Source organism: Rhipicephalus sanguineus, chromosome 1 (assembly GCF_013339695.2).
Source record: "Rhipicephalus sanguineus isolate Rsan-2018 chromosome 1, BIME_Rsan_1.4, whole genome shotgun sequence".
NCBI lineage: Eukaryota > Metazoa > Arthropoda > Arachnida > Ixodida > Ixodidae > Rhipicephalus > Rhipicephalus sanguineus.
The window spans coordinates 324,868,224-324,892,481 of NC_051176.1; the positions used below are offsets into that span (position 1 = coordinate 324,868,224).

General features: G+C 47.5%; 1 protein-coding gene across 1 annotated transcript in view; it reads left to right on the plus strand.

Annotated features, from left to right (window-relative positions):
* The window catches only part of LOC119383869 (protein Skeletor, isoforms B/C), a 302,496-nt gene that overhangs the window by 159,507 nt on the left and 118,731 nt on the right, over positions 1-24,258 (plus strand). The window contains exon 8 of the mRNA XM_037652144.2: positions 19,884-19,955. Within this exon, the coding sequence (XP_037508072.2) occupies positions 19,884-19,955 (72 nt within the window). The remainder of the gene's footprint in view (positions 1-19,883; positions 19,956-24,258) is intronic.

The window sequence follows — 24,258 nt, forward strand, 5'->3', positions numbered from 1 at the left end:
GTGTACTGTTACTGGAATAAAAACAAGCGTGTGCGTGTTAAACGCTTCTGTAGCCCTAAAGCACTGTCAGCCACATTGCTTTCCTCAGTAAACCTATGAACTATCCTACATCGGAGAACTGAATAAGAAATGCGGATGAATACTTGAACACGCAGTGTACAAAGTGCTATTTGAACTCATCGTGCAGGAATACGGGCTTTCTTTTTGTTGCAGGGTATCCAGATCCACAAGAAGTAAATACTTAATTCAGTCGCTCTACAGGAGTGCGTAGTAGATAGAACACAAGTTGAACATGTACAAATAAAACAAGAAAACGTCATCCATTGCGAAAACGCCGACTGTTGCTGAAGGCGAGCAGCCCCGTTCGTTGGCAGAATGCGCTTCTCTCACAAGTAATAGTAACGTTCCGCGCGCTTCGTGCATTGATTCGGGAATGAAGAGCGCACATATTACCAGAAAGCTGCAGTCAACGCAATTTGTTTGCCGGAAATCGGGTCAAATCGCTTACAACGTCGCTAACGGCGAGCGTTATATACACACCCTTTACCGCTGGCAGGACTCAGAGACGGCAGGCGCTTATAAGCGTTTCTTCATCACCAGTGAGATGGCGCGAGGAGCGCAACGGAGGCACGGAGGCGCGCACATGAAGGCTCCCTAAACGGGTGCATTTAAAAGTCGCCGGCCAGCTCGCTCGCTTCTTCTAATATTTGCGCAGGGAGAACCTTGCCCTACCGCTGTCTGCTCACGCGGTACACTCGCTCATTCTTCCTCTGCACAGGGCGCAAATCTTACCTAGCTTATTGGCAGCCGTCAAAACAACACTAACGCCGTATCTACTTCCTACTTTCTTTAGCCTGTGAGATACGCAATGAAGGTACGGTATATTTACGACACGATTTTTCCTATCGCTTTCTGCAACCATTATCGGAGTTAACATAATGGCGTATTTTAAACGTTCAGCGGCAGTCGCCACTGCCTCACGAGGATACCCTACATCTAAAAGACGCGTAACCTGTGCTTTAAAGCTATCACTCTGTCACTGATCCCGTTAATCGGGTCGGCAATCGCCGGGCGGATTCTAAGGGCTGGCGTCACGGCCCTCCGAAAACGCACCACGAAAGCGCGGACAATTTAGAGTTAGTCCTTTGGTGCGCCAGCGAACGCCGGTTGTGGTCCAAAGACCGAGTCAGAGCCGAGAGTCGACAACACAAACGAAAACGAAATATAGTCTCAGTTAAGGCATTACAAATAATACAAACACATGCACACTCGGCTGGTACCAGTTACAACTTCGCAATATAATTCAGATTGTGTTTACACAACGGGAGCTAAACAAACAGGTCACACGCTACAAATGCAATCGCATGCATTACAACTATTCAGCGACAGTTAAAGTCCTGAATAAACAATGGCGTATCCAGTCCACAATACTTGGACGGTAATCGAATGCTTCTCTTCAAGGAAACACTCACGCCAGCTCCAGCGTTGATCGTCGTAGCTCAACCGTCGTAGTGACTTGTCACGGCTCACACGGTGTCGTCATCGGATTCTTCCAGATCGACGATCGACTGACCGTACACCACCATAAACACGTCTTCTTTGGCTATCGGAGCCACACTTAGCATAACTTCACCATCACCGGGCCGACTGACTCACTCCTGTCTGCACTACTACTCGACTGACTGTCTCTCCTGTCCTCGTCGTTTGCACGCCCTTGATGACAGCGTTGCTCGAGGCGTAACTGAGAGCAACAGCCGCGGCGCCAGAACGCTTGCAGAAGAGCGACGCGGAAGAGCATCTGAAAGGGACCGACGACGAACGCGCGCGGCGCCGCTGCCGAAAAACGACATGAAGATTATCATGCGGCCCAGACCAGGGTTAATTGTGAAGGAACTGAAAACCTACGAGGTTGCGCGAGCGATAGAACATGCAAGCGGTGACCCGGAGGCCTGTAACAGCCACAAATTTCTGCTTCGCCTTCGCAACGGCTCAAACATAATCATTGCAAGCACTCCCTACGAAGACGTAGCGGAAAAGATTTTGAAGATCAAGACACTGGAGCTCAATGGTACCAACTACCCAGTGAACACCTACATATCCACTCCTGCAGGATATTTGAAAGGAGTGGTACACGGCTTAGAACGCGAAACGCCAGAAGCTGAACTCCTGAGCCATCTTCGAGTGCGCACTCAAGGAGTGACTATTGTTCAAGCTCGCATGCTCGGACAGTCGCAAACTGCAGTGATCACGTTCGATGGACCAATACTGCCGCGCTTCGTGTATTATTACGGTGGAGAAATGCCGTGCGTGCCTTATCAACCCACACGGCAGTACTGTAAACTCTGCAAGAGCCAGGGACATAGGACGGATGTTTGCCCCACACCAACGACAAAGGCGTGCAGCAACTGCCGGCTAAGAGACCCACCTGAAGACCACACTTGCGAACCGGAATGTGCCTTGTGCGGTGGAGGCCACCCCACGGCGGCATCGGAGTGCACCAAAAAACTCAAACGCGTCCCTCAAAGGGGCTGGCCGCCGCTGTCGCACAAGCACAGCACACCACATACCACTGGCCTACTCAAGAGACGCTGGTTGAGCACGGACCGCGAGGACTCTGCACCACCAGGCGGGGCCCGTTCCAGTTCCCGATCCAAGTCTCGGTCTACATCCCGATCCAGGTCCGGCTCTCAAGATGACTCCAAGTCCAGGAATGGTGACCACAAGCGGGCCCAAGCAAAGCAACAACAGCACAAGGGCAAGAAGGCGCAGAACAAGAAAGCTAAGAACAAGGTGAGCTGGGCAGCAAAGGCAAAATCCTCCCTACACTCACATCAAACACCACAACTCACGCGCTTAGAACGCGAATTAGAGATAATGCGGGTAAGGATAGGCGACCTAGAACGCGAAAATAGGCAACTAAAAAAGCAACAAACGCAGCGACCGCAACAAGACTCTAAACCAGCCCAGAGTGGCCAGAAATCGCAGACGCAACCGAATTCAGGAGGCGACTCATTAATTACCTTGTCGATGCTGAAAGAAACATTGAAGGAAGTTATACCGACAGTTATAGAGCAAGTCATGATAAAGGTAGATAGAAAGCTAGAGATTCTGGACAAGAAAATCCAGGCACAACACATTGAATTCACGAAAGCCTTGCGAAAGCACGCCACAGGCGCCAACATCAGAGAAAAAGCAGAGAAAGTTTACAACAGGCCCGGTTTGTCGGCCATGAACCAGGAGACGCATAATGGCTAAATATCAAACGCAGCAATCAGAAGAGTGCGAAATATGGCAGTGGAACTGCCGTGGTTTCCGGCGTAAAAGAGGGCAACTGTTGCAGCTGGTGGTGTCGCAACAAAGGCCACCAGCTGTCATAGCAGTCCAGGAAGCCGGAACACATCCAAAATTACGGGGCTACGAGACTTATAGTACCGGGGACGCAGAATGGAAAGTTGCAACATTAGTCGATAACGCAATTACAGCAATACGCCATAAGCCCATAGAAGGGACGGATATCCCGCATCTCATAACAGAAATTGCCTACAAAGGGAGCCATGGCAAGAGCGCCTTCGTACTTAATATCTATAGTCCCCCGAGACAAAAGAGAGCAACGTTCGACAAGCTCTTTCAAGAGACAGCAAAACTGGCGAAAGGGAATCCACTAATCATAGTTGGGGACTTTAATGCCAGGCATGCAAGCTGGGGATATAAGATCCAAGACACCAAAGGCCAGAATATCGCAAGACAAATAGAGGCACTGGGAATGACACTGTTAACGGACCCTGCAATCCCAACGCGAACAGGGAACACCATATCCATGGACACAAGTCCGGACTTGACCATAGTACAAAACTGCCACAGCGTGGACTGGTGCAACACCATTGAAAACCTGGGCAGTGATCATTACATACTAAGCACCACAATCCGCACGGGCCGAATCCGCAAACACATCGGCACAGCTAAAATAACAGACTGGCATGCATATAGAAAATCACTAAAAGTGCACATGACTGCCATAGACGACTTGGACGAGTGGTGCAAAGTAATCCGAAATGAAAAGCAAATGCACACCAAAACTGTCGCTAGAACAGACGACACCCCTGAAGTAGACGCTCACCTCCTCCACCTGTGGGAAGCAAGAAGGAACCTCACTAAAAGATGGAAAAGGCAAAAACGAAATAAGAAACTCAAAGCGAAAATTAAAGAAATAACGCAGCAAGCCGAAGAGTATGCTAATCAACTCGCGACAGCCAACTGGGAACAATTCTGCGATTCACTAAATGGAACCCTAGGAACAGCGAAGACATGGAATATCCTCAGAGCCATGATTGACCCACTGAAAACTAAACGCGAAGGACAAAAATCTTTAGAAAGATTATTGCACACATATCCAGGCACACGAGACGACCTCCTTCGAGACATCTATACCAAGTGTTTCGGAGCCCAAGCCATCACAGCCCCTTACCAGGCTAAATACACTGGGCTCCCAAACTCAGAACTGGATGCGCCTTTCACGCATGCCGAGGTAAGAGCGGCAATCGTCAGCATGAAACGCAACACAGCGCCTGGGGCGGATCAAATCACCAATGCTATGATTCGCAACATGAATGATGAAGCCATCACAGCGCTTCTAAACTTCATTAACAAACACTGGGTAAATGGCACAATACCTCAGCAATGGAAGCATGCTGTGATAATCATGATACCAAAACCAGGAAAGAAATTGGCAATAGAAAACCTCAGGCCGATCTCTCTTACATCGTGCTTAGGCAAGGTGTTTGAGAGATTAATAAATACCAGACTTCAACGGCATCTTGAACAAAACAACTTGTTGCCAAACACCATGTTTGGTTTCCGCCCAAACCTCTCGACACAGGACATCCTTCTACTTTTAAAGGAGGAAGTACTAACAAATGTTCCAACAGCAGGAGAAAACATTGTCATGGCCATCGACATAAAAGGCGCATTTGACAACGTAAGCCATAAGGCCATACTAGATGGGCTAGCAGAAACGAACTGCGGTCAAAGGACGCACCAATACGTCCAAAACTTCCTTACTAAAAGAACCGCTGTCATCAAAGTAGGAGAAGACGAATCTAAAGTCTTCCACCCACCGAGCAAAGGCACACCTCAAGGCGCTGTGATCTCGCCTACGCTTTTCAATATAGCTATGATTGGTCTAGCCAGAAAACTCGAAGATATTCCAGGCATCCGACACTCCTTCTATGCGGATGACATCACTATATGGACAACCAAGGGTAGCCTGGCAGAAAAAGAAGAACGGCTCCAATTTGCAGCTAAAACAATCGAAGAGTACACTAGAGAAAGGGGACTTCAGTGCTCAGCAGACAAATCGGAACTCATTCGATTCTCCAAAAGTAAAAAACAAAGGACAGACCCGAGCCTTCGCCTTGAGGTCAAGTTAGAAGGCAATATTATTCCAGAGAAAACGACCGTTCGAATCCTAGGGATGTGGCTACAGTCCAATCAGCGATGTCTCCACACACTGAACATGATTAAACGAACAGCTCAACAAATTGTTCGTATGATAGTCCGAATAACGAACAATCGTGCTGGACTGAAAGAGCAAGACGCGCTTCGTTTGGTAAAGAGCTTAGTCATCAGCAGACTAACGTACTCGCTACCCTACCACAACATGAACAAAGAGGAGAAAGAAAAAGCCGACAAAATAATAAGGATGGCGTATAAAGCGGCTCTGCGACTACCACAAAGCACTTCAACTGCGAAGCTGTTAGCGCTTGGACTCCACAATACCTTTGATGAGTTGGCTGAAGCGCAAGTGACCACACAGATTAACCGCCTGCTACAGACGCCAACCGGCAGAGAACTTCTTCAGAGGATCGGTCTCGGTGGACAAGTACAGGCACATGGAAGAGCTAAGGAATTGTCGTGCTTAGTTAGAGCCTGGTACAAGATATGTCCCCTACCGAAGAACATGGATCCAATTCTACATGCTGGAAGGCGTAAAGCAAGAGCAGCTTACATAGATAAAAAGACAAAATATTTGAATACGGCAAGATTTACAGACGCAGCACCATATCAGACTAATGCAAAAAATATGGTGGCTGTGGTCACAGACCGAAAAGGAAACATTACAAGTTGTGCCTCCATAGCCCAAGCCTCCATTACAGAAGCGGAGGAGATAGCGCTAGCACTGGCAATCAAGGAGGGCAGGGAGCGAAAAGCCCCACTGACAATAATCACGGATTCGAAGGCTGCATGTAGGAACTACGAAAGGGGTAGAATATGTACGAAGGCCTTCCAAATTCTAACCAAAGCTCCTAGAGATTTTCCAATTGAATACACCCAAACGATTATCTGGGCGCCAGGGCATGCGGGCGTCACCGGGAACCAGTTTGCGGATGAGGCGGCTCGAGGCTTCACAAATCACCGAGCTTCCTTGCACACTGCAATAGAGGACCCAACGCCCCTAGACCCTAATTTTGCTACAATTCTTCAGTATTACAGGGAGAATAGAATACTCTATCCAGCACCGCATAAGAACCTCACAGCAATGGAATCTGCGGCGTTACGCAGACTCCAGACAAACACATACACGAACTTACACAGGCTACATGTATTCTACCCCACAGCATACAGAGATATATGTCCGTGGTGCGGGGCCCCACCAACTCTGTTTCACATTACATGGGAGTGTACACTTCACAACGAAGAACACCACAACATGAATAACACAGAGGAAAAATGGGAGGCACTGCTGTCCAGCTCGGCCTTTGATGATCAGCTTTGTCTGATCCAACGGGCAGAGAAGATGGCAAGGGCCAGCGGAGCCCTGGAATAGGGGCCCGACCATTTGCTTTGCTCCGCGTTATACGCAAATAAAGTTTCTCTCTCTCTCTTTGGCTATCGGAGCCACACTTAGCATAACTTCACCATCACCGGGCCGACTGACTCACTCCTGTCTGCACTACTACTCGACTGACTGTCTCTCCTGTCCTCGTCGTTTGCACGCTTTTATCCCTTCTTCCCCGGTTTCTAGAAGCGTCGGGAGGGTTCTTCGGCGTGCAGTACAGCTAAGGCTAGAGAAAGGGCGAGAGCTTTCTCGTATGTTCGAACCGCGGCGGCATGATCGGCGATGCGTCACCCTTTCCTTCTAGATGTTTCCAGGCATTGCTGGGCGTTTGATCGCGTTGTCTGCTTCTGGCTCGAGTGGGTGAGGAGGATGTGGCGCGCCGGCGTCTTTTGCTGCTTGTTTTTTCGTCATTCGCGCTTCTTGGGCGCGCGGATCGCGCCGTTCTGTCTCGCAGCTGCTTGAAACCGGCCGCGCGCGCGCTTTATAACACGCTCGTTTGTGACACTGCCCCCCGCTTCAAGAATATTATCACATAATATTCAAACAACACAAACGAGCGCGCACATACACAGAACTAGAAATGTCCCACATATAGAGTCCATAACTCAGTCCATCACACAATGCGCGTCACATTCACAATAGAAATATCAATAAAATCCACAGGGCATTTCAATGTCACGACATATGAAAGATAACTACAAGTACATAGGTACAAAACACCATCATACATTTCATATAAACAATGCGAACGCACAAAACAATGCTCTTCATTTACAACGCTTATACAATCATATCAATAGCATTGTACACATAATGTTACGCAAACGACACTTAGGCTCACTAGCCATACACACAGGACACAGGGTATAATAACACAACATATTCAAACTCAAAAACAATTCAAATTCAATTCCAACGCCCTATCCTGTCATCATGGTGTCGCGCTTGCGCCCCTTCTTTCGGTGCTCGCTCGCTCTCTTTTTGTTTCTCTTCCTCTTCTTCCGAGCCGTTCCATTTGACGGTGCCGAAGCGGGCGTCTCTGCCACCGTCGACACGTTCGACGCTAGCAAGGCGTGGTCGCGTTCGTTAGAACGTTCGCGGTGCTTCGCCAACTTCTGCGCGTCGTGGTGTTTTGCCTGGACGACCACCTTTGTCATCTGTTGAGAAGCAGATGATGGTGGCCGCTCAGTTGCAATGTCACTTGCTCGGCGCGTCTTCACATGCGGTACAGTGACCGTTGGTGCCTCACTGTTGACATTCTTTGACGCCTCGGCTTCAGTATGAGCTCGGGTGACATCTTTCCTGAGATTCTCTTCCGCGGTTTCTTTCTGTCGCGTTTCCCGAACGGACGAGGGCTCCATCTTCGGGGCTTCTCCCAAACGTTCAGGATCGTATGGCCCTCGAGCTCCGTCGACGTTTCCCGCGATTAGATCGAATAGGGGGTTATCCATGCACAGGGCAGTAACTCTCCCGCTGAAGTAAGGGGTCTCAACCTCAACCTTAGCTTCAGGAAGCATTCGGATCGAACTATCAAGCAGGAAAACCGGTTGGGTATTGCCTGTGAACTCGCTCTCTCGGACCAATTCCTTTCGTACGATAACAGTGGTGCACCCACTATCTCTTAATACCGTGACTTCCTTTCCACCAACCTTCCCCTTAAGTGTCGGCATTCCTTTCGTTGTGTCTGTTGTCATCGCGGCACCAATGAAATGTATCTTCTTCCCCCTTTTCAGCTCGGCCAATTCATGATTGGTCGCTCTTGCTTCCTCGTTTGGCGGGGCATACGCACAAGCTGCTTGGTGGGCTTTACTCGCATCCATTCGACATGCGTCTGCTTTGTGCCCAGTCTGTCCACATTTAAAACACTTCATCACACTGGGGCGTGAGAAGTTAGTCCGACAACTGTTAGCGCGATGGCCCACCCGTTTACACAGAAAACATCGCGGAACACTCTCCGGTGCGCGCTTGTTTCCTTCTGGTGCCGATTTCTTCGACTCCTCGTGAACCTCCTTTTTTACTTTGGCCAGATTCGTGCCACCTTGCGCTTCCAAGAATTGATCGGCCAATTCAAGCATATCCTCGAGAGATTTAGCTCTCCTCTCTTTCGGATACAGCGACAGGCTCGGGTGGCAACTGGTGAGAAATTGCTCTCTGATTAAAAGCTCTCAAAGCTCGCCGTACTCCTGTGCCGTCTCTGAAAGTTCGATCCACCTGTCAAAATAATGCCTGAGTCGCGCGGCATACTGCGTTGCCGTCTCGCCATCAGCTGGCTTTCTCGTACGGAACCGATCTCGGAAGCCTTTCACGGTGAATCGAAATCGCTTCAGCAAAGCAGCTTTTACTCTTCCGTAATTAGCTGCATCGGTAGGTGTCAGCCTACCGTACACTAGTGATGCAGAACTATCGGTAAATTGACTATCGATAGTATCGATAGTTTTTTTGAAACTATCGATAGTGTAAACAAACTATCGATAGTGCTACTATCGGCAAACTATCGATAGTGCAATCGGTAGTACCATCGTTAATATTACTATAGCAATATTACTGCCACGCGTGTTTATTGCTTTGTTTTGACGTATTCGGGTTTCACCCACAATGACTGCTAGCAACGTTTGACGCAGACCGCGCCGTAATGTTTGAGAAGCTTCACGATTGTTTGAGATCATTCTGTTAAGATAACGCGCCTGACGTGAATAGTCAAGTTTATTCGAGAGCTTACGCGAGCACCAGCGATAACGCTGGAAGGTTTGATTACTGATGTATAAAGGACGCCGTGTTCCACCGATGATCAGATCACTCAGCAGGTGACAACTCCTCCCGCCGCTATCAGTGCGCAGCATGTATCGCTTGTATTTTGAGTTTTGATTTTCTGGGCACAAGTTCCCCCAAATAAAGAGCTCCGCATTTCCCAGTCTTGCTGCAGCATTCTTCACTGTCACAACCAGGTGACAATACTATCGATAGTGGTGTGAATAATGATGCGGTTGCTGGCCGGCCATATTGCCAAAATATTTGCGATCGCCAATACTACCAGCTCTGCTTAATTTATGAGCAAATTTAGGCAGAGAAATAATTATTGCCGCAGTGAAAATGGCGGAATATATCCATCAATAAATTCGTATCCAAAAGCAACCAGTCGCACCTTACAATTCACTTCTTGATATTTTTTTATTTTGAAATCATAGAATGCAATATCAATTCGAAGCCACGCAGTCCCACCACATGTAGAGGCTTCCTTTCCGATACAGCTGAACAGTTTGACGTTATGATCATGTGTCAGCAAAGCACTCTGGTGAAGAACACAAGCATGTCAACTTTCTTGCCCTTCAGCCTGCTCCTCCGGCTCCCCTATGTACCACGCGCGCGGAGAACCAAGTATATTCTGCAGTGAGTCCGCGCTGTTGATTTTGTACTATCGATAGTACCATAGATTTTTTTTACTATCGATAGCGCTATCGACAGTATTTTTCACCATCGATAGTTCGATAGTGACTCAACTATCGATAGTTCTGCATCACTACCGTACACACTGAGCGCTTCGCCACTCAAACAAGTGCTCAAAGCTGTTGCCCATTGCTGCTCCGGCCAATTTTGGCTTCTAGCTATTGTCTCAAACCTGTGCAGGTATGCATCAAGGTCATCTTTCCTCTCATCAAACGCCACAAGCTGTTTGCTTGGGTTCAAACGGAAGCTATGATCTTCCCTTTCGCTGCTCTCCACTCTAGCCTGGACGGGAGTTTCTATGCGCTGCTGCAAACGGAGCCGTTCGAGTTCCAATTCGTGCTGCCGTTGCCTTTCTCTCTCAGCCATCTCAGCTTGCATCTGTCTCTCTTGCGCCTCTCTTTCTTCTTTCTCCCTCTCAGCTGCTAGCCTCTCTCTCTCAAGCTCTAGTTTCAATTGTTGCTCCCTTTCTTCCTTCGCCCTCTCAGCCGCCAACCTCTCTCTTTCAAGTTCCGCTTCTCTCTCTTTATTGGCCCTCTCAACCGCCAGCTTCTCTCTTTCAAGTTCTGCTGCTTTTTCTTCTTTCATCTGTCGCTCTCTCGCCTCTCTTTCTTCCTTGGCCCTTTCAGCTGCCAACCTCTCTCTCTCAACCGCCTCCTTTTCCTTTTGGCTCACCCACTTTCGAAGTTCGGCCCCACAAAGACCCATCTTCTCACCAAGGGCAACTAACTTCTCAAGATCCATGGTGCCCGTCAACAAACCTAGCCGCGTGTACAAAATCTCTGCCTAACTTCGAATACCAAAACACTCTATGCACACAGGTTAGCGAGAACGCGGTGCAGCACTCAAAAATCGTTCGCAAGCACTATCAACGTCTCAAGGCTCTTTCTCCCTACCTTGGACACACTTTTGCACCAAAAAGGTCCTGTCGCGGACGCCAGAATAATTGTCACTAATCCCGTTAATCGGGTCGGCAATCGCCGGGCGGATTCTAAGGGCTGGCGTCACGGACCTCCGAAAACGCACCACGAAAGCGCGGACAATTTAGAGTTAGTCCTTTGGTGCGCCAGCGAACGCCGGTTGTGGTCCAAAGACCGAGTCAGAGCCGAGAGTCGACAACACAAACGAAAACGAAATATATTCTCAGTTAAGGCAATACAAATAACACAAACACATGCACACTCGGCTGGTACCAGTTACAACTTCGCAATATAATTCAGATGGTGTTTACACAACGGGAGCTAAACAAACAGATCACACGCTACAAATGCAATCACATGCATTACAACTATTCAACGACAGTTAAAGTCCTGAATAAACAATGGCGTATCCAGTCCAAATTACTTGGACGGTCATCGAATGCTTCTCTTCAAGGAAACACTCACGCCAACTCCAGCGTTGATCGTCGTAGCTCAACCGTCATCGTGACTTGTCACGGCTCACACGGTGTCGTCATCGGATTCTTCCAGATCGACGATCGACTGACCGTACACCACCATAAACACGTCTTCTTTGGCTATCGGAGCCACACTTAGCATAACTTCACCATCACCGGGCCGACTGACTCACTCCTGTCTGCACTACTACTCGACTGACTGTCTCTCCTGTCCTCGTCGTTTGCACGCTTTTATCCCTTCTTCCCCGGTTTCTAGAAGCGTCGGCAGGGTTCTTCGGCGTGCAGTACAGCTAAGGCTAGAGAAAGGGCGAGAGCTTTCTCGTATGTTCGAACCGCGGCTGCATGATCGGCGATGCGTCACCCTTTCCTTCTAGATGTTTCCAGGCATTGCTGGGCGTTTGATCGCGTTGTCTGCTTCTGGCTAGAGTGCGTGAGGAGGATGCGGCGCGCCGGCGTCTTTTGCTGCTTGTTTTTTCGTCATTCGCGCTTCTTCGGCGCGCGGCTCGCGTCGTTCTGTCTCGGAGCTGCTTGAAAGCGGCCGCGCGCGCGCTTTATAACACGCTCGTTTGTGGCACACTCATTTTGTGCTCACACGACTTGGTAAGGGCTGACTTAAGGCAAGACATGGCGATCCCATTTTTTTACAACCTTCGAGTGTTTCGACGAAAAATTGACCAGCGGTTTCGAAGATCTAAGACAATACTGCCAGCACACGTGGTTCTTCTGAGACGTTAAGGAAATGTCTAGAAATTGTATTCCATTATTCTGAGGTACCTCTTTAGCAAAGGTCAGCCCTCCTCCATTTAATTCAAATGTTTCGCTCACTAAAGTAACCACCGTGTCAAAGTCCTCACCACTACAAAAAATCAAGTAATCGTCCACATAACGAAAAACCTTAATAACCGAATTACCTAAGGCGCCTTCCAAAAGTTTGTCAATCTTGCTAAGGTGTAAATCTCTAAGAACTGGAGCAACCTTAGAACCAATACATATCCCTGATTTCTACACATAAACGCCTTCCTTCCAACCTACCAGCGTCGACTTTAAATACATGGAAAGGATTTCCAGAAAAGCTGCGGTAGAAACACCACATTTATCGGCCAAAACTGTCTCGTGCCCTTGTTCGCCAATACATTTATTAATACATTTCCTAAGTCCTCATGCGCTAAAGAGTAATATAGGTCTTAAATATAGCAATAATAATAATAATAATAATAATAATATATATATATATATATATATATATATATATATATATATATATATATATATATATATATATATATATATATATATATAGCCAGACAGAGAATTATAGGACGGTACAACTTAAACCATCGGTACTTAGGCAACGTGTTGTCGACCTTTTGTTAAGACATAACCTTTAGAGAATAGCTTCTAATGTCAAAAAGGCTAACTAACTTACTTTAGAATTGTTTTTTTTCAGCCAAAACACATAAGAATGAGATTCCGTTTCGAGCAATTGTTTTAGAGCAAGGAACCTGGCAAGCTGCTGTATCTAGTTATTTGCAGAACTGCTTAACCTCTTTGAGTTTTTCGGAACCTTTTCGTATGCGTAATTCTCATGCGCTAGTTCAGTTCCTCTTAGAGGAGAACCCCGGCGGCTGTAGAGCTTTTAGTGTGGATATTAAAGACCTATATTACTCTTTGCCGCATGAGGACTTGTTTAAATGTGTTAATGAATGTATTAACGATCAAGGGCATGAGACGGGTTTCACCGATAAATGTGGTGTTTCTACCGGGGCTTTTCTAGATATTCTTTCCATGTATTTAAAGTCGACGGGGGTAGGTTGGAAGGAAGGCGTTTATGTGCAGAACTCAGGGATATGTATCGGTTCTAAGGTTGCTCCGGTCCTTAGTGATTTATACCTTAGCAACATTGACAAACTTTTGGAAGGCGCCTTAGGTAATTCGGTTATTAAGGTTTTTCGTTATGTAGACGATTACTTGATTTTTTGTAGTGGTGAGGACTTGAAACTTTGACCTTAGTGAGCGAAAAATTTGAATTAAATGGAGGAGGGCTGACCTTTACTAAAGAGGTGCCTCAGAATAATGGAATACAATTTCTAGACATTTCCTTAACTTTTCAGAAGAACCACGTGTGCTGACAGTATTCTCCTAGACCTTCGAAACCGCTGTTAAATTTTCCGTCGAAGCACTAGAAGGTTGTAAAAACGGCATCGCAGCTTGCCTTAAAGGGGTACTGACACGAACATTTTCAGTTGTCGTTTTTTTGCGTCAAATGAAAGGTCAAGCCCACAAGAGCCTAGAAAAGGTATTGCTAAGCGCGAGTGCGCCCTGAAAAAATAATTACAGTCTGTTTTAAAAGCGTGTTTCGGTTCCTACTGTACCCTGACGTCACAACACGGTATGAGATTCTCGTCACGTGCTCGCACAATATATAGTGACGTTTTCACGGCCCTCCGCACCGTGGCTCTGTTGGTGACGCACAAGCGGCCATTTTGGAAGTTTTGATGACGCACAAGCGGCCATCTTGGAAGTTTTGGTACCTAACGTCATCACAACTAGCCAGACTGCTGCGTGAAGTCACCAGAATTTGTACTGTAGCCTGACGTCAAGCTAGTGTCGATGTCAGTAGGTGCGCCATGGAAAAATTGACTTTAATATCTAATTATAACATCAGCATTTGCACAGCCTCACACTTGCTCAGAGCTGCATACAGGAGATTTGTATGGCAGAGTAAACTCGCTTTCGAAAAAAGGCGTCAGTACCCCTTTAAGTCAGCCCTCACCAAGTCGTGTGAGCACAAAATGAGTGATAGCTTTAACGCACAGGTTACGTGTTTTTTATATGTAGGGTAACCTCGTGATTGAGTTGCCACTGCCGCTGAACGTTTAAAGAAGTACATTATGTTAAGTCTGAGCATGGTTGTAGGAAGCGATAGGAAAAAAACGTGTCGTAGGTATACCGTACATTCATTGGACATATCACAGACTAAAGAAAGTAGGAGGTGGATACGGCGTTAATGTTGTTCTCATGGCGGCCAATAAGCTAGGTAAGATCTGTGCCGCTGTGCGGAGGTAGAATGAGCGAGTAAAAGACAAGAAGCGGACTGATATTTGTTTTGTAAAACACACCAACAAATTCACTGGTTGCCGAAGTGTGGTGTATACGGCCCCTTTCAGCTGCGGGCGCTTCTACGTAGGACAGACGGGCCGATGCATTAACCAGAGATTGTTGGAACACTAGATATCGCTAACAGGAGGCTCACCTTCTATCTTTACATTGTCGAGATTGTAAGTGCACGCCAAAATTCGATGATTGCGCAGTGTTGTACCGGCATAGAAATGAAGAAACGCGCCTGACGATTGAAGTACGGCATACCGAGAATAGTGGTAGCGCATGCGTGAGCCAACCATCGATTAACCTGCATAAAGGTGAAATCAAATGCCTTAACAGTTATCTTCCATGTAGACCGCCACGCGTGCCGGATTGATAGGGTCGCCAGTTGCATGGGCATGCGCAGATAAGTTTCATGCCTTCGCTCTTTTCCACCGTTGTGCGTCTCTTCAATTGTTAGTCGGCATTTGTGGTGTCCTGACTTCTTTCTTGTGTCCGTGTTTGCACGCCCTGTCTTTTTAGAATGGTTGCTAACAGTCTTTGTAAGTGAAACCCGAATACATCAAAAGAAAGCAATAAACACGCCTGGCAGTAATAGCATTAGTATTATTAACCATGGTACTACCGATTGTACTATCGATAGTTTGTCGATAGCAGTACAATCGATAGTTTGTCTACACTATCGTTGGTTTTAAAAAAAGTCACAGTTTCGCCGCAATGGCGAAGCAATGAATGCGATAGCAACATATTACAATGTCACACGAAGAACGGCAAACAGCTCGATACCTGCAACGCGCCGCTCGAGCGCAAAGGACTGGCGAAAAGGACACACACAGGACGGCCGCGAACTAACAACGGTCAGAGCTCGACACTTGCAGCGCACTGCACAAACACAAGGAAGGACACCCGAAAAAGATGAACAGGTACGCACAGGACGAGCGCGAACTGTCACGGTTGCTACTTCTTCGTGTTTGAGCACTGCGCTACAACCCAACGCTCTTAGACTTCTTTTTCTTTAAAACTGCGGCGCGTCGAGTGACCCCTCCGCGTCTCCTGCCGCGCGGTGGCGTTCGACGCATCGTTTATTCGGCGTTCCACATCGTCAGTGGGCACAGAAATGGGCCACTTTTTAGTGCTCGCCTGAAGGATAATGTAGGAGCGTTGCTCGAAAGCGCGTCCTTCGGGCAATCTCGCGGGTGATACTACGCATACTGAAGCACCTCCAAGCTCTGTTTGCCGTTAGCGTTAATTGGTGTATATAAATAGCTCGCCGTTGTTATGCTAAACAGCCGGTGGCGCATGGCGGATTTGTTTCATGGAGCGCGCTGCGAAGCAAGGGCTCGAAAGTTCGAATCCCGGTGGCACACTTCCGAAATTTTTTTCTTCTGATTTATTTTTCTCTCTGGCTTTTATTTGTATATACGGACATATACATATCCCGCACGTGACGGCGACGGTTAGGAGCTTGCTTGCCAAGCTTCTTATGCTCGCGCCTTGTCCGTGCCGGCGTGTGCACTACTTCTCATTCTCTCTACGGTGATTTCAAGAATGCTCACTAGATGGCGCGCCGCCGCTCAAGGCGGTACACACCACGCTCGGCGCGAGCGCTAGTTAGGTGACTGCTCGAGGGCCGCGCATCTCCTGTGGCTCGCTTCCTTTGTATTTGCCGAGAGCTCGCTAAGTGAACACTCTTCGTTGCCGCTCAGCAGCATGAACACCCCAGCCAAGGCAGCAGCGCGACGGGCTCGCAACGCAGCAGCAGCTCGGGAAGATCTCGCGTTGCCAATAACCAGCCACAGCCATAACGGGGAGCACGCCGCTGTGAAGCTCTCATCCGGGATATTAGTCATTGCCATGTACTTGGCACCGAACTTGTCACAAGGAGACGTCGCCAAGTACATCTAGAAGGCAATGCATCGATACAGCACCGAGTTCAAACGCGGTCCCTTCGTACTCGTCGGAAATCTGAACGTTCACATCATGCAAAGCGATTGGCTATATAGTCCCACACATGATGTCACGTTACGCTCCCCGATGCGTATCGTACCACTGCAAACGTCCCACCGCTATCAGGGGCACCTGTATCGATGTTGCGTTCTCGAACTTTCCATTGCGTCCCATCATCGATGACCCCTTGGCAACATACTTTACTGATCATAAAGCAACCATCTTTAAAGGGAAACGAGTCCTCAAGCTCATCGACGGACGCCCTTCTTGTTCTTTGTAAAAGAACATCTCTTATGTATATCTAATGCATATAGTGCATCCATCATAAAGAAATCATCTTGGTAAAACAACTTGGTACGTATGTTGTTTTACCAAGTTTTTACAAACTTGGTAAAACAACATCTCTTGTGTATATATAATGTTTATAGTTCATCCAAATGTATATATACTTCATCAAAATGTATATAGTGCATCCAGCCGTAAATTAATAAACATTGTGTATGTAATGCATATATATCAACGTTGTCACGTCTATATATGATGGTAGAGGAATGTGTACAGAGCATTCGCGGGTTACCTGATCATCTCCGAGCAAGCTCCTCTAGCATCATTCGCTTCGTGGATATGGCGCTGATTTTTTTTTATTGCGTGTGTAAAATAACGGCGACGAAAACTGCACAGCAGCAAGAATTTTGTGATCGCCAGCAGTCGCTCATCGTATAGCCGTGCCGTACTCCTGGGAGATGCCTAGCGACGCCGTCGGCGAGCCCGCGGCAGCGGCGGGGCGCCGCGGTTCTTCGCCGGTGTTGCTGGATGTGTGCCGCTGAAGTGTTCGTGCACGGCCTGTCGTGCTTTGGGTACGATTAGGCGCATTTTAGACTCACGCACAGTACTGCTAAGGCGGATTCAGCCCATGCGACGAAGTGTCAGCTGATGATTACAATTCGGTAATTAAAAAGACGTTGAATGTTAGGCGGGTTTCTAGTAACAGATGGGTGTGCTTCAGTGGTATCTATACGCCCACCGTAAATTTACACGTACATCGTGAATGTTTATTGCTGAATTACGCGGCAAAGAAGTGTCCCACCAGAGATACACGGGAGGTCAATACCCGGTGACCGAAATGTGGTAGTGCAGCACCAGCGGCGAGAGGTGGTGAGTGCTGTAATACTTTGCTTATTTTGTGTGCATATTTGTGTATGTGTGGTCAATGTTGTATGATTCGATGCTAAATAAATGGAACATTCTGTGGTGTATGGTGCGACAGCGAAAAGCTTTTTTTTCGATGGTTATAAAAGTTTACTCCCATACTTACTTGAAATAGCTCCCCGATGGATGTAACTGATACTCCCCTCAATCCAACCAAAAACTCTGTCCTTTAGGGAGTATATAATACCCCCATCGGGGCGTGCGCTAGAGAACAAGTCAGTTTACTCCCATCTCGGCTTTTTTTTGTTACAGTGTGTGAAAGTCACTTTAAAGTTTTCCATTTGAGCAGCATGGTACTTACGTCGTTTTGTCGCATTCTCTGTTTCGCGGCATACGTTAGCTTGTCTGGCTTGCCGCGCGGGCTTGGCTTTTCCTGCACGATCTTAACTGGTGTCTGCCGTCCCTTTCTTTCATTTATTTTTAGTAAACCGGTGGTTAATTGTGGAGTTTGGCCAATTTTGTACGGCACATACGTTTCTGTTGGCGCACAGGAAAAACACATGGAACCCTAGCCATTGAGAGCTTTGAGGTAATCAAATGGAATTTGCTCAACTGTCAAAGCTGATCAACAAAAGCGTCAATAGGGTAAAAAGAGCAGACAGCCGCGTCAGAACAGCTAAAAACCGTGTATGCAATGTGCCATAATGCATGCATTATAGTGCTATTAGCAGTTTCAGTGTGATGCTGAAAGTAGCAGAGGACTTCTGCTTTGAGCTGTACAATTCAAATACACGTAAACATACGCAGGACATTACTTACAAATGATGTGCCGCAGAGGAGCGGGCTGAGACGACGGCCGATTGATCAAAGATGCAAGAGATATTATATGTAGAAGCTCGCAGAACTCCGCACTCTATGCGTTGACACTTTCAACTTTTACTAATACTCAAGAAGGGAAAGGGCCTTCAACTACAGATCTATAAGCCTAGCCTACTTTCAGCATTCCGCAAAATATTCACGAAGGTCGTTTCGGATAGGATCAGGGACATACTCGACTTAAATGAACGCTTAAAGAAAAGGTACTTTGTTATGAATAAATTTCGTGTGATTAATAAACCCATTGATAAATTTGCTTAATACCGTAAATCCATTTAATGGAACACTTAGAACAGGAAGAGGTATTCCACACAGTAGGTTTACCACCAGAAGTTTTCGAGGGATTGCGTTGAGGAGTGCTCACTTGAACACTGTGACCAATATTTACAGGAACTCTACCGCCACCCCTCCTCCTCAAGCACAGCAGCATCGAGACAAAATAACATTTCTCCATTACTGTCTACTGCATGCTTAGAATTATTTCAGCGACTAGATTACGAAGAAGTAGAAATGAATAATAACCTGAGATTATCTCAGCAACGTGCTTTCTGCGGACACTGTCGTGTAGCACACGATGGCGTCGAATAGCAAAGCAATGATTCAAGACCTAAACCGAGAAAGCGTTAGGCGAGCGCTGAAAATGGATATGCTGAAAACATAGGTAATGCCCTGCGAGGTAACAAGAGTTTGCGATACAGAACAGAACCCTAGAATCTGTACGGGATTATGCGTATCTTATGTAGAGGAGAATAAGGATGGGCTTTCCTCTCTGGCAACTTGCCGCTGTCACTGAAGTGGAAATTGCACAGCCGCAGTAATTTGCCACTTTCAAAATACAGGGCGATAATAACCTCACAGCGTGCGATGGAAACAGAAATGGCGGGCGCGACACTTAGGGAGCACAATGGGTCAGAGAAGGTCGCCTAAAGAAAAGGACAAGTGGACGAGGGTATTTTTAGCTGAAGTAGATGGTGACTTTGCCACGACATGTGAATGGAGGGTGACACCTTGGTGCAGGGTTTGAGTGGACATTAAATTGGCTGGCAATGATCGCGATGACTGCCGGCTTTGGTCCTATATTATTCGAGGGTTCTGAGCACCGTTTTTTATGCAAGATCAACTATCTTTCTGTTACAGATGGCCACTTCCTCATTGGCACTACGGAGAAGCCCGATGGATCAGGCCTGTTATTGGCAGTCAAGCTGACAGGTAACCGCTTTTTATACTGTAGCACAGAACGTTTTGTCTTCTATTAGCGCAACTCATGTCGAGTGTAGAGGGAAAAAAAATCTTGTAACACAAGAGCTTTCCTCCGTTAGGGCGAGGGTGCAAAGGCATTTGCGTCGCTGTGCACCCCCCACGCCCTCCTCTGCCGGTGTTACAAAAGTGGCCGCACACGCTTCATACAACCAGCGTCGTCAGTCTACAACCACCGGTTACGAGGTACCAAGACTGTCCAAGTGCTTCAAACTGGTCGACCATTGGAGAAACATGACGCCACCGTTAAATAGACGCCACGAGAAGGTTCTCCCTCTCTTCCAAGTCTGCCATGTTCTGTGAACGATCGAAGGCTCCAGGGCATAGTCGGAAACCGATATAAACGTGCGGAGCCAGTCAATCTTGACAGCACAAGGATGGAAGAATGATGTTTTCGCCAAGTACTGCAGATTGGGCAAGTTGGTGCATTACAATATCGTACTGGTGTAGCGCTGCTCAGTTTCAGCATGAAGGAACAGGCAACATGATGAGCGCTAAACTTCCAACTTTTGTTTATTGCATGACCCTACAGTACATGATATGGCTCACCACACAGCCCACGTGACGCCGCAACCTGACCAAAGACAACTAAACATGTGGCGCAGCACACGTGACCAGATACCGCCGTTTACGCGAAAAACCACATTAACAATTCTACATCCGCACTTCACTGCACAAGCTCAAGAAAATCAATCTCTTTTTCAGATTAGGCTATAGATCGCGTACTCACACACGCTTCACACATTTTGCAATAGCATTCGCCTCAATGATCTCACGTGTCAACTTTTTACGACTGCGGCCCAAAACAACGCAACGGTCAACAATGGAGTGCATGCACACGTCTTACAATGCATAGCCAGTTTTCGCATTACAATGGTCAAAGGACAAGAAACATTTCAACGCTGTGGACTGCTGACTGGAAAACATTGGTGAACATCAAGGACATTTCGACTTCTTGGACATTCGCTTATGCCATTCGTCAATGCTGTAGCGCTAGTTAACTATTCTCATCCCATTTGATTATGTATTCTGTTTAACCATCCAATTGTCCATGTATTCTAATGTTTGTGATTGCCTGAATTGAGAATATAGGTTTTTGCGTTTTCTGTCAAATATGCGCTCCGACCTGGTCTTTTCACCACAACTGCCGTTCGCTGACGCACAAAAGGGCCTATTAATTATCCGTGCATTCGTGGGGTGTTTGGGGGGGGGACCGATGTGTTAGTCCTTGGAATCTGCCCGGCGACTGCGCCCCATTCGCGTGTTGTGAAAGTGACGCACCTGCGGAAAGCGCGCCCGCCCGCTTTTCTGGGCAACGGCACGCCGAGAAACCAACTGCACTCATACGCTGCTTGCTCTCCTCCGCCGCAGTTCTGGACGAGTCTCGAGAAGTCTCGCAACTATCCCGGAGGAAAGCGCCAACATAGCCGCTTAAACAAACGGCTTTCAACGATTGCTGACAGGATACGGTCTTCTTTGACACTCGACCTGAGTTGACGCTGTAACGTCTCGCCCAACAGTTGTGGAGGAAAGCTGTGCAGCTGAAACGCGATTCCCTGCCAGGTAGGGTTGAATGTTGTCATCAAAAACGAAACCAATTTTGCCAGCCAACCCGATTTAACCAAGTTTTTTTCAAGTAGATCAGTAAAACATCGGTGATTTCTTTCTGACACAGACGGTTTTTTTCTTGAGCTCCAACGCTACCGCGTTAAAACAGGCGGGCGCCTAAGTCAAGGCCCTATCTTTGTTGTGGCGAGCTTGCACGCCGCGCACATGCGCAGACCCACAGTTGGAGCAGTCGGTAACGCTCTTGCCAGATGGCGCTGGGGCGGCGGTGGTTTCTTTTGTAATTCATGATTTATGCGGCTATTGACGCCTATTGCGTAACATGTTTTGCCAGTGCATTCGTTATCCGCGTCTTTGCACATCGGCAGTCTGTCATGGCTTCGCGTGACCTGGCATGCATTCAGCTGAGCAAGGAGCCACCCATACATACGGGCGGCAGGGGAGGTTCCAAGTCCGCGACGCTCTGGGGCCATCGTCAGGGACGTTTCAGACGCACAGGCGTGGATTAGCGATAAATACCATTCTGAGGTAGCTTCCGAGAGTCGCTACGTCACAAGTTCAGTAATCGAAGGATCGAAAAATTGCTTTATCGATTTTAGGAGCTTCCCGATTTAACGAAATAATTCAAGCGACGTCATCACTGGTTAAATCGAGTTTCAGCTGTATAATCTGATTTTTCACACTGGCAATTTTGCCTTCTGGAGACATAACGTATTTATGGTAACACCTTGTTATTGGTATTAAACAATGCCGATCCCGAATTCTGATGAAATGAGCTACCGTTGGAACCATTCCTTAGATCTGCCTAATAAAATCTGGCAGTGATAAGCTTGGTGGGCATACATCACAGCAACATGTGCAGCAGCAGCAGATAAAAATAAACAATTCGAGAGGAATAAGTTATTCAAGATTTGGTTAGGATCGCCACGGGTATGAACAGGTTCCGAGAAAACGCAATTATCTTCATTGTCGGGCAATAATAATTTCTTGTGCACTGCATGCGCGACGCGGACGGTTCGTTTCGGGTCTTTGCTCTCTGATTTCCTTCATCACGTAGGAAATCTCACCCTAAATTACGATTACGTCATTTGTGGATTGAAATAGCGGGTCTTGGCCAATTTTCTTCGGAGTGAAAATGTGCCGCCAAAAGACTACGATATATTTTTTTCGTCACTGTGAAAGATAAGTCATGGGCGCTGCTTGCGTGTCTCTGGCCGTCGTTACGCTGCCCTGTGCTGAGTGCTTAAGTCGAGTTTGCAACACCTTGTGAAAACCCTTTGTGCTTTGCATGATCTCCTACTTTATGGTGGCCGTCGCAGTGAGAAGCGAACGTGACTTGGAGGCACCGCCGTGCCACCGCCCATCTTATGAATACCTCGTTTGCGTCAGAAAGAGCCGAGTAAAGCTTTTCTGACGTTCGAGCTTTGAGGCATACCCAAAATGAAATCGGCCGTTTCAAGCGAATGTTTTGACACTCGTCTCCCTTAGCGGCGTCCCACCTTCTGTCCTCTCCCACTTTGTGGAACACGTAGTGGCCACTTCCAAAGCGATGAAAACGAGCGCCTATCTTTATTCCTCCAAACAATAAAAATAAAATGTGACGTCACAAGCGGAAGTGGTAACGACGTCTTGTATTTACGCTACATGGCGCGATATTTTCATATTTCTTTTAAGTGCTTTTCTTTCACTTGATTTTGATATTTACGGCGATTTTGTGGTGTCTTTACGGCTCGTTAATGGCCGTGCGCGAGAGAAAAAGACGACCTGCAAGACCAATTTGAGAAGGCTTTATTAGCCAAATAGTGCACTCGCGATATACAGCAAAATACCAGGAAAATACAGTGGCTCGCGAGCACAACAGTTGGAAAACTCACTTTTCCCAACCAAGGAAAGCCACTGGAGCGGGACAGTAGCCGTAAACGGGTCACATTAGCAGACGTTCCTTTATCGTGCCGCATTCACCGTCACGAAGCACTGCGCCGGTTTTCGTGATTTGTCCCCACCTCACCTAGTGCTTCAAACAAACGTTGATGTCTTTGGCAATATTGCCACGTGCGTTTCTTTATCACTTTTGCTGTATTCGGTTTTCGGCCACAAAGACTGTCAGCAACGCTCAGCGCGAACCGCGCCTCATTATTCGAGAAGATTCGCGATAATTAAGATTGCGCGCAAGACGCGCACACTCGAGCTTATTCTAGAATTTGCGCGACAGCCAGCGATAACGCTAGAATATTCGACGGCACATGTTTAAATGCCGACGCGCTTCACCGCTTGTCAGTTGATCGACGGTCGACGCTCTGTCCGCCGCTATCAGTGCATTGCTGTAGTTTGTCATTCAGTTTCCCGCCCACAAGTACGGCCAAATAAAGAGTTTCATCTCTGACGTGCTGAGTGCTGCCTTCGACGACGTCACGACCACGTGACATCTGGTGGAGGTGCTGCTTCCTTGATGTTCCGGACACCTACGAAGAGCCGGGAACCAAGCCCACAGCGTGAAGAAGACGTCGAAGACCTCGTGCAACAGCGAGCTAGCCGCAGGCTTCAAGGCTTGCAACCCGAATACGGTCTCCTACAGGAGAAGCCAAGAGCCACTGCGACGAATACAACGGGCTTGATGAAAGCCGTAGCGTCCCCTGCAGCTGTCGTGGTGCAGCCGCCCAGAGAGCCGCCGACCTTCCATGGATCAACA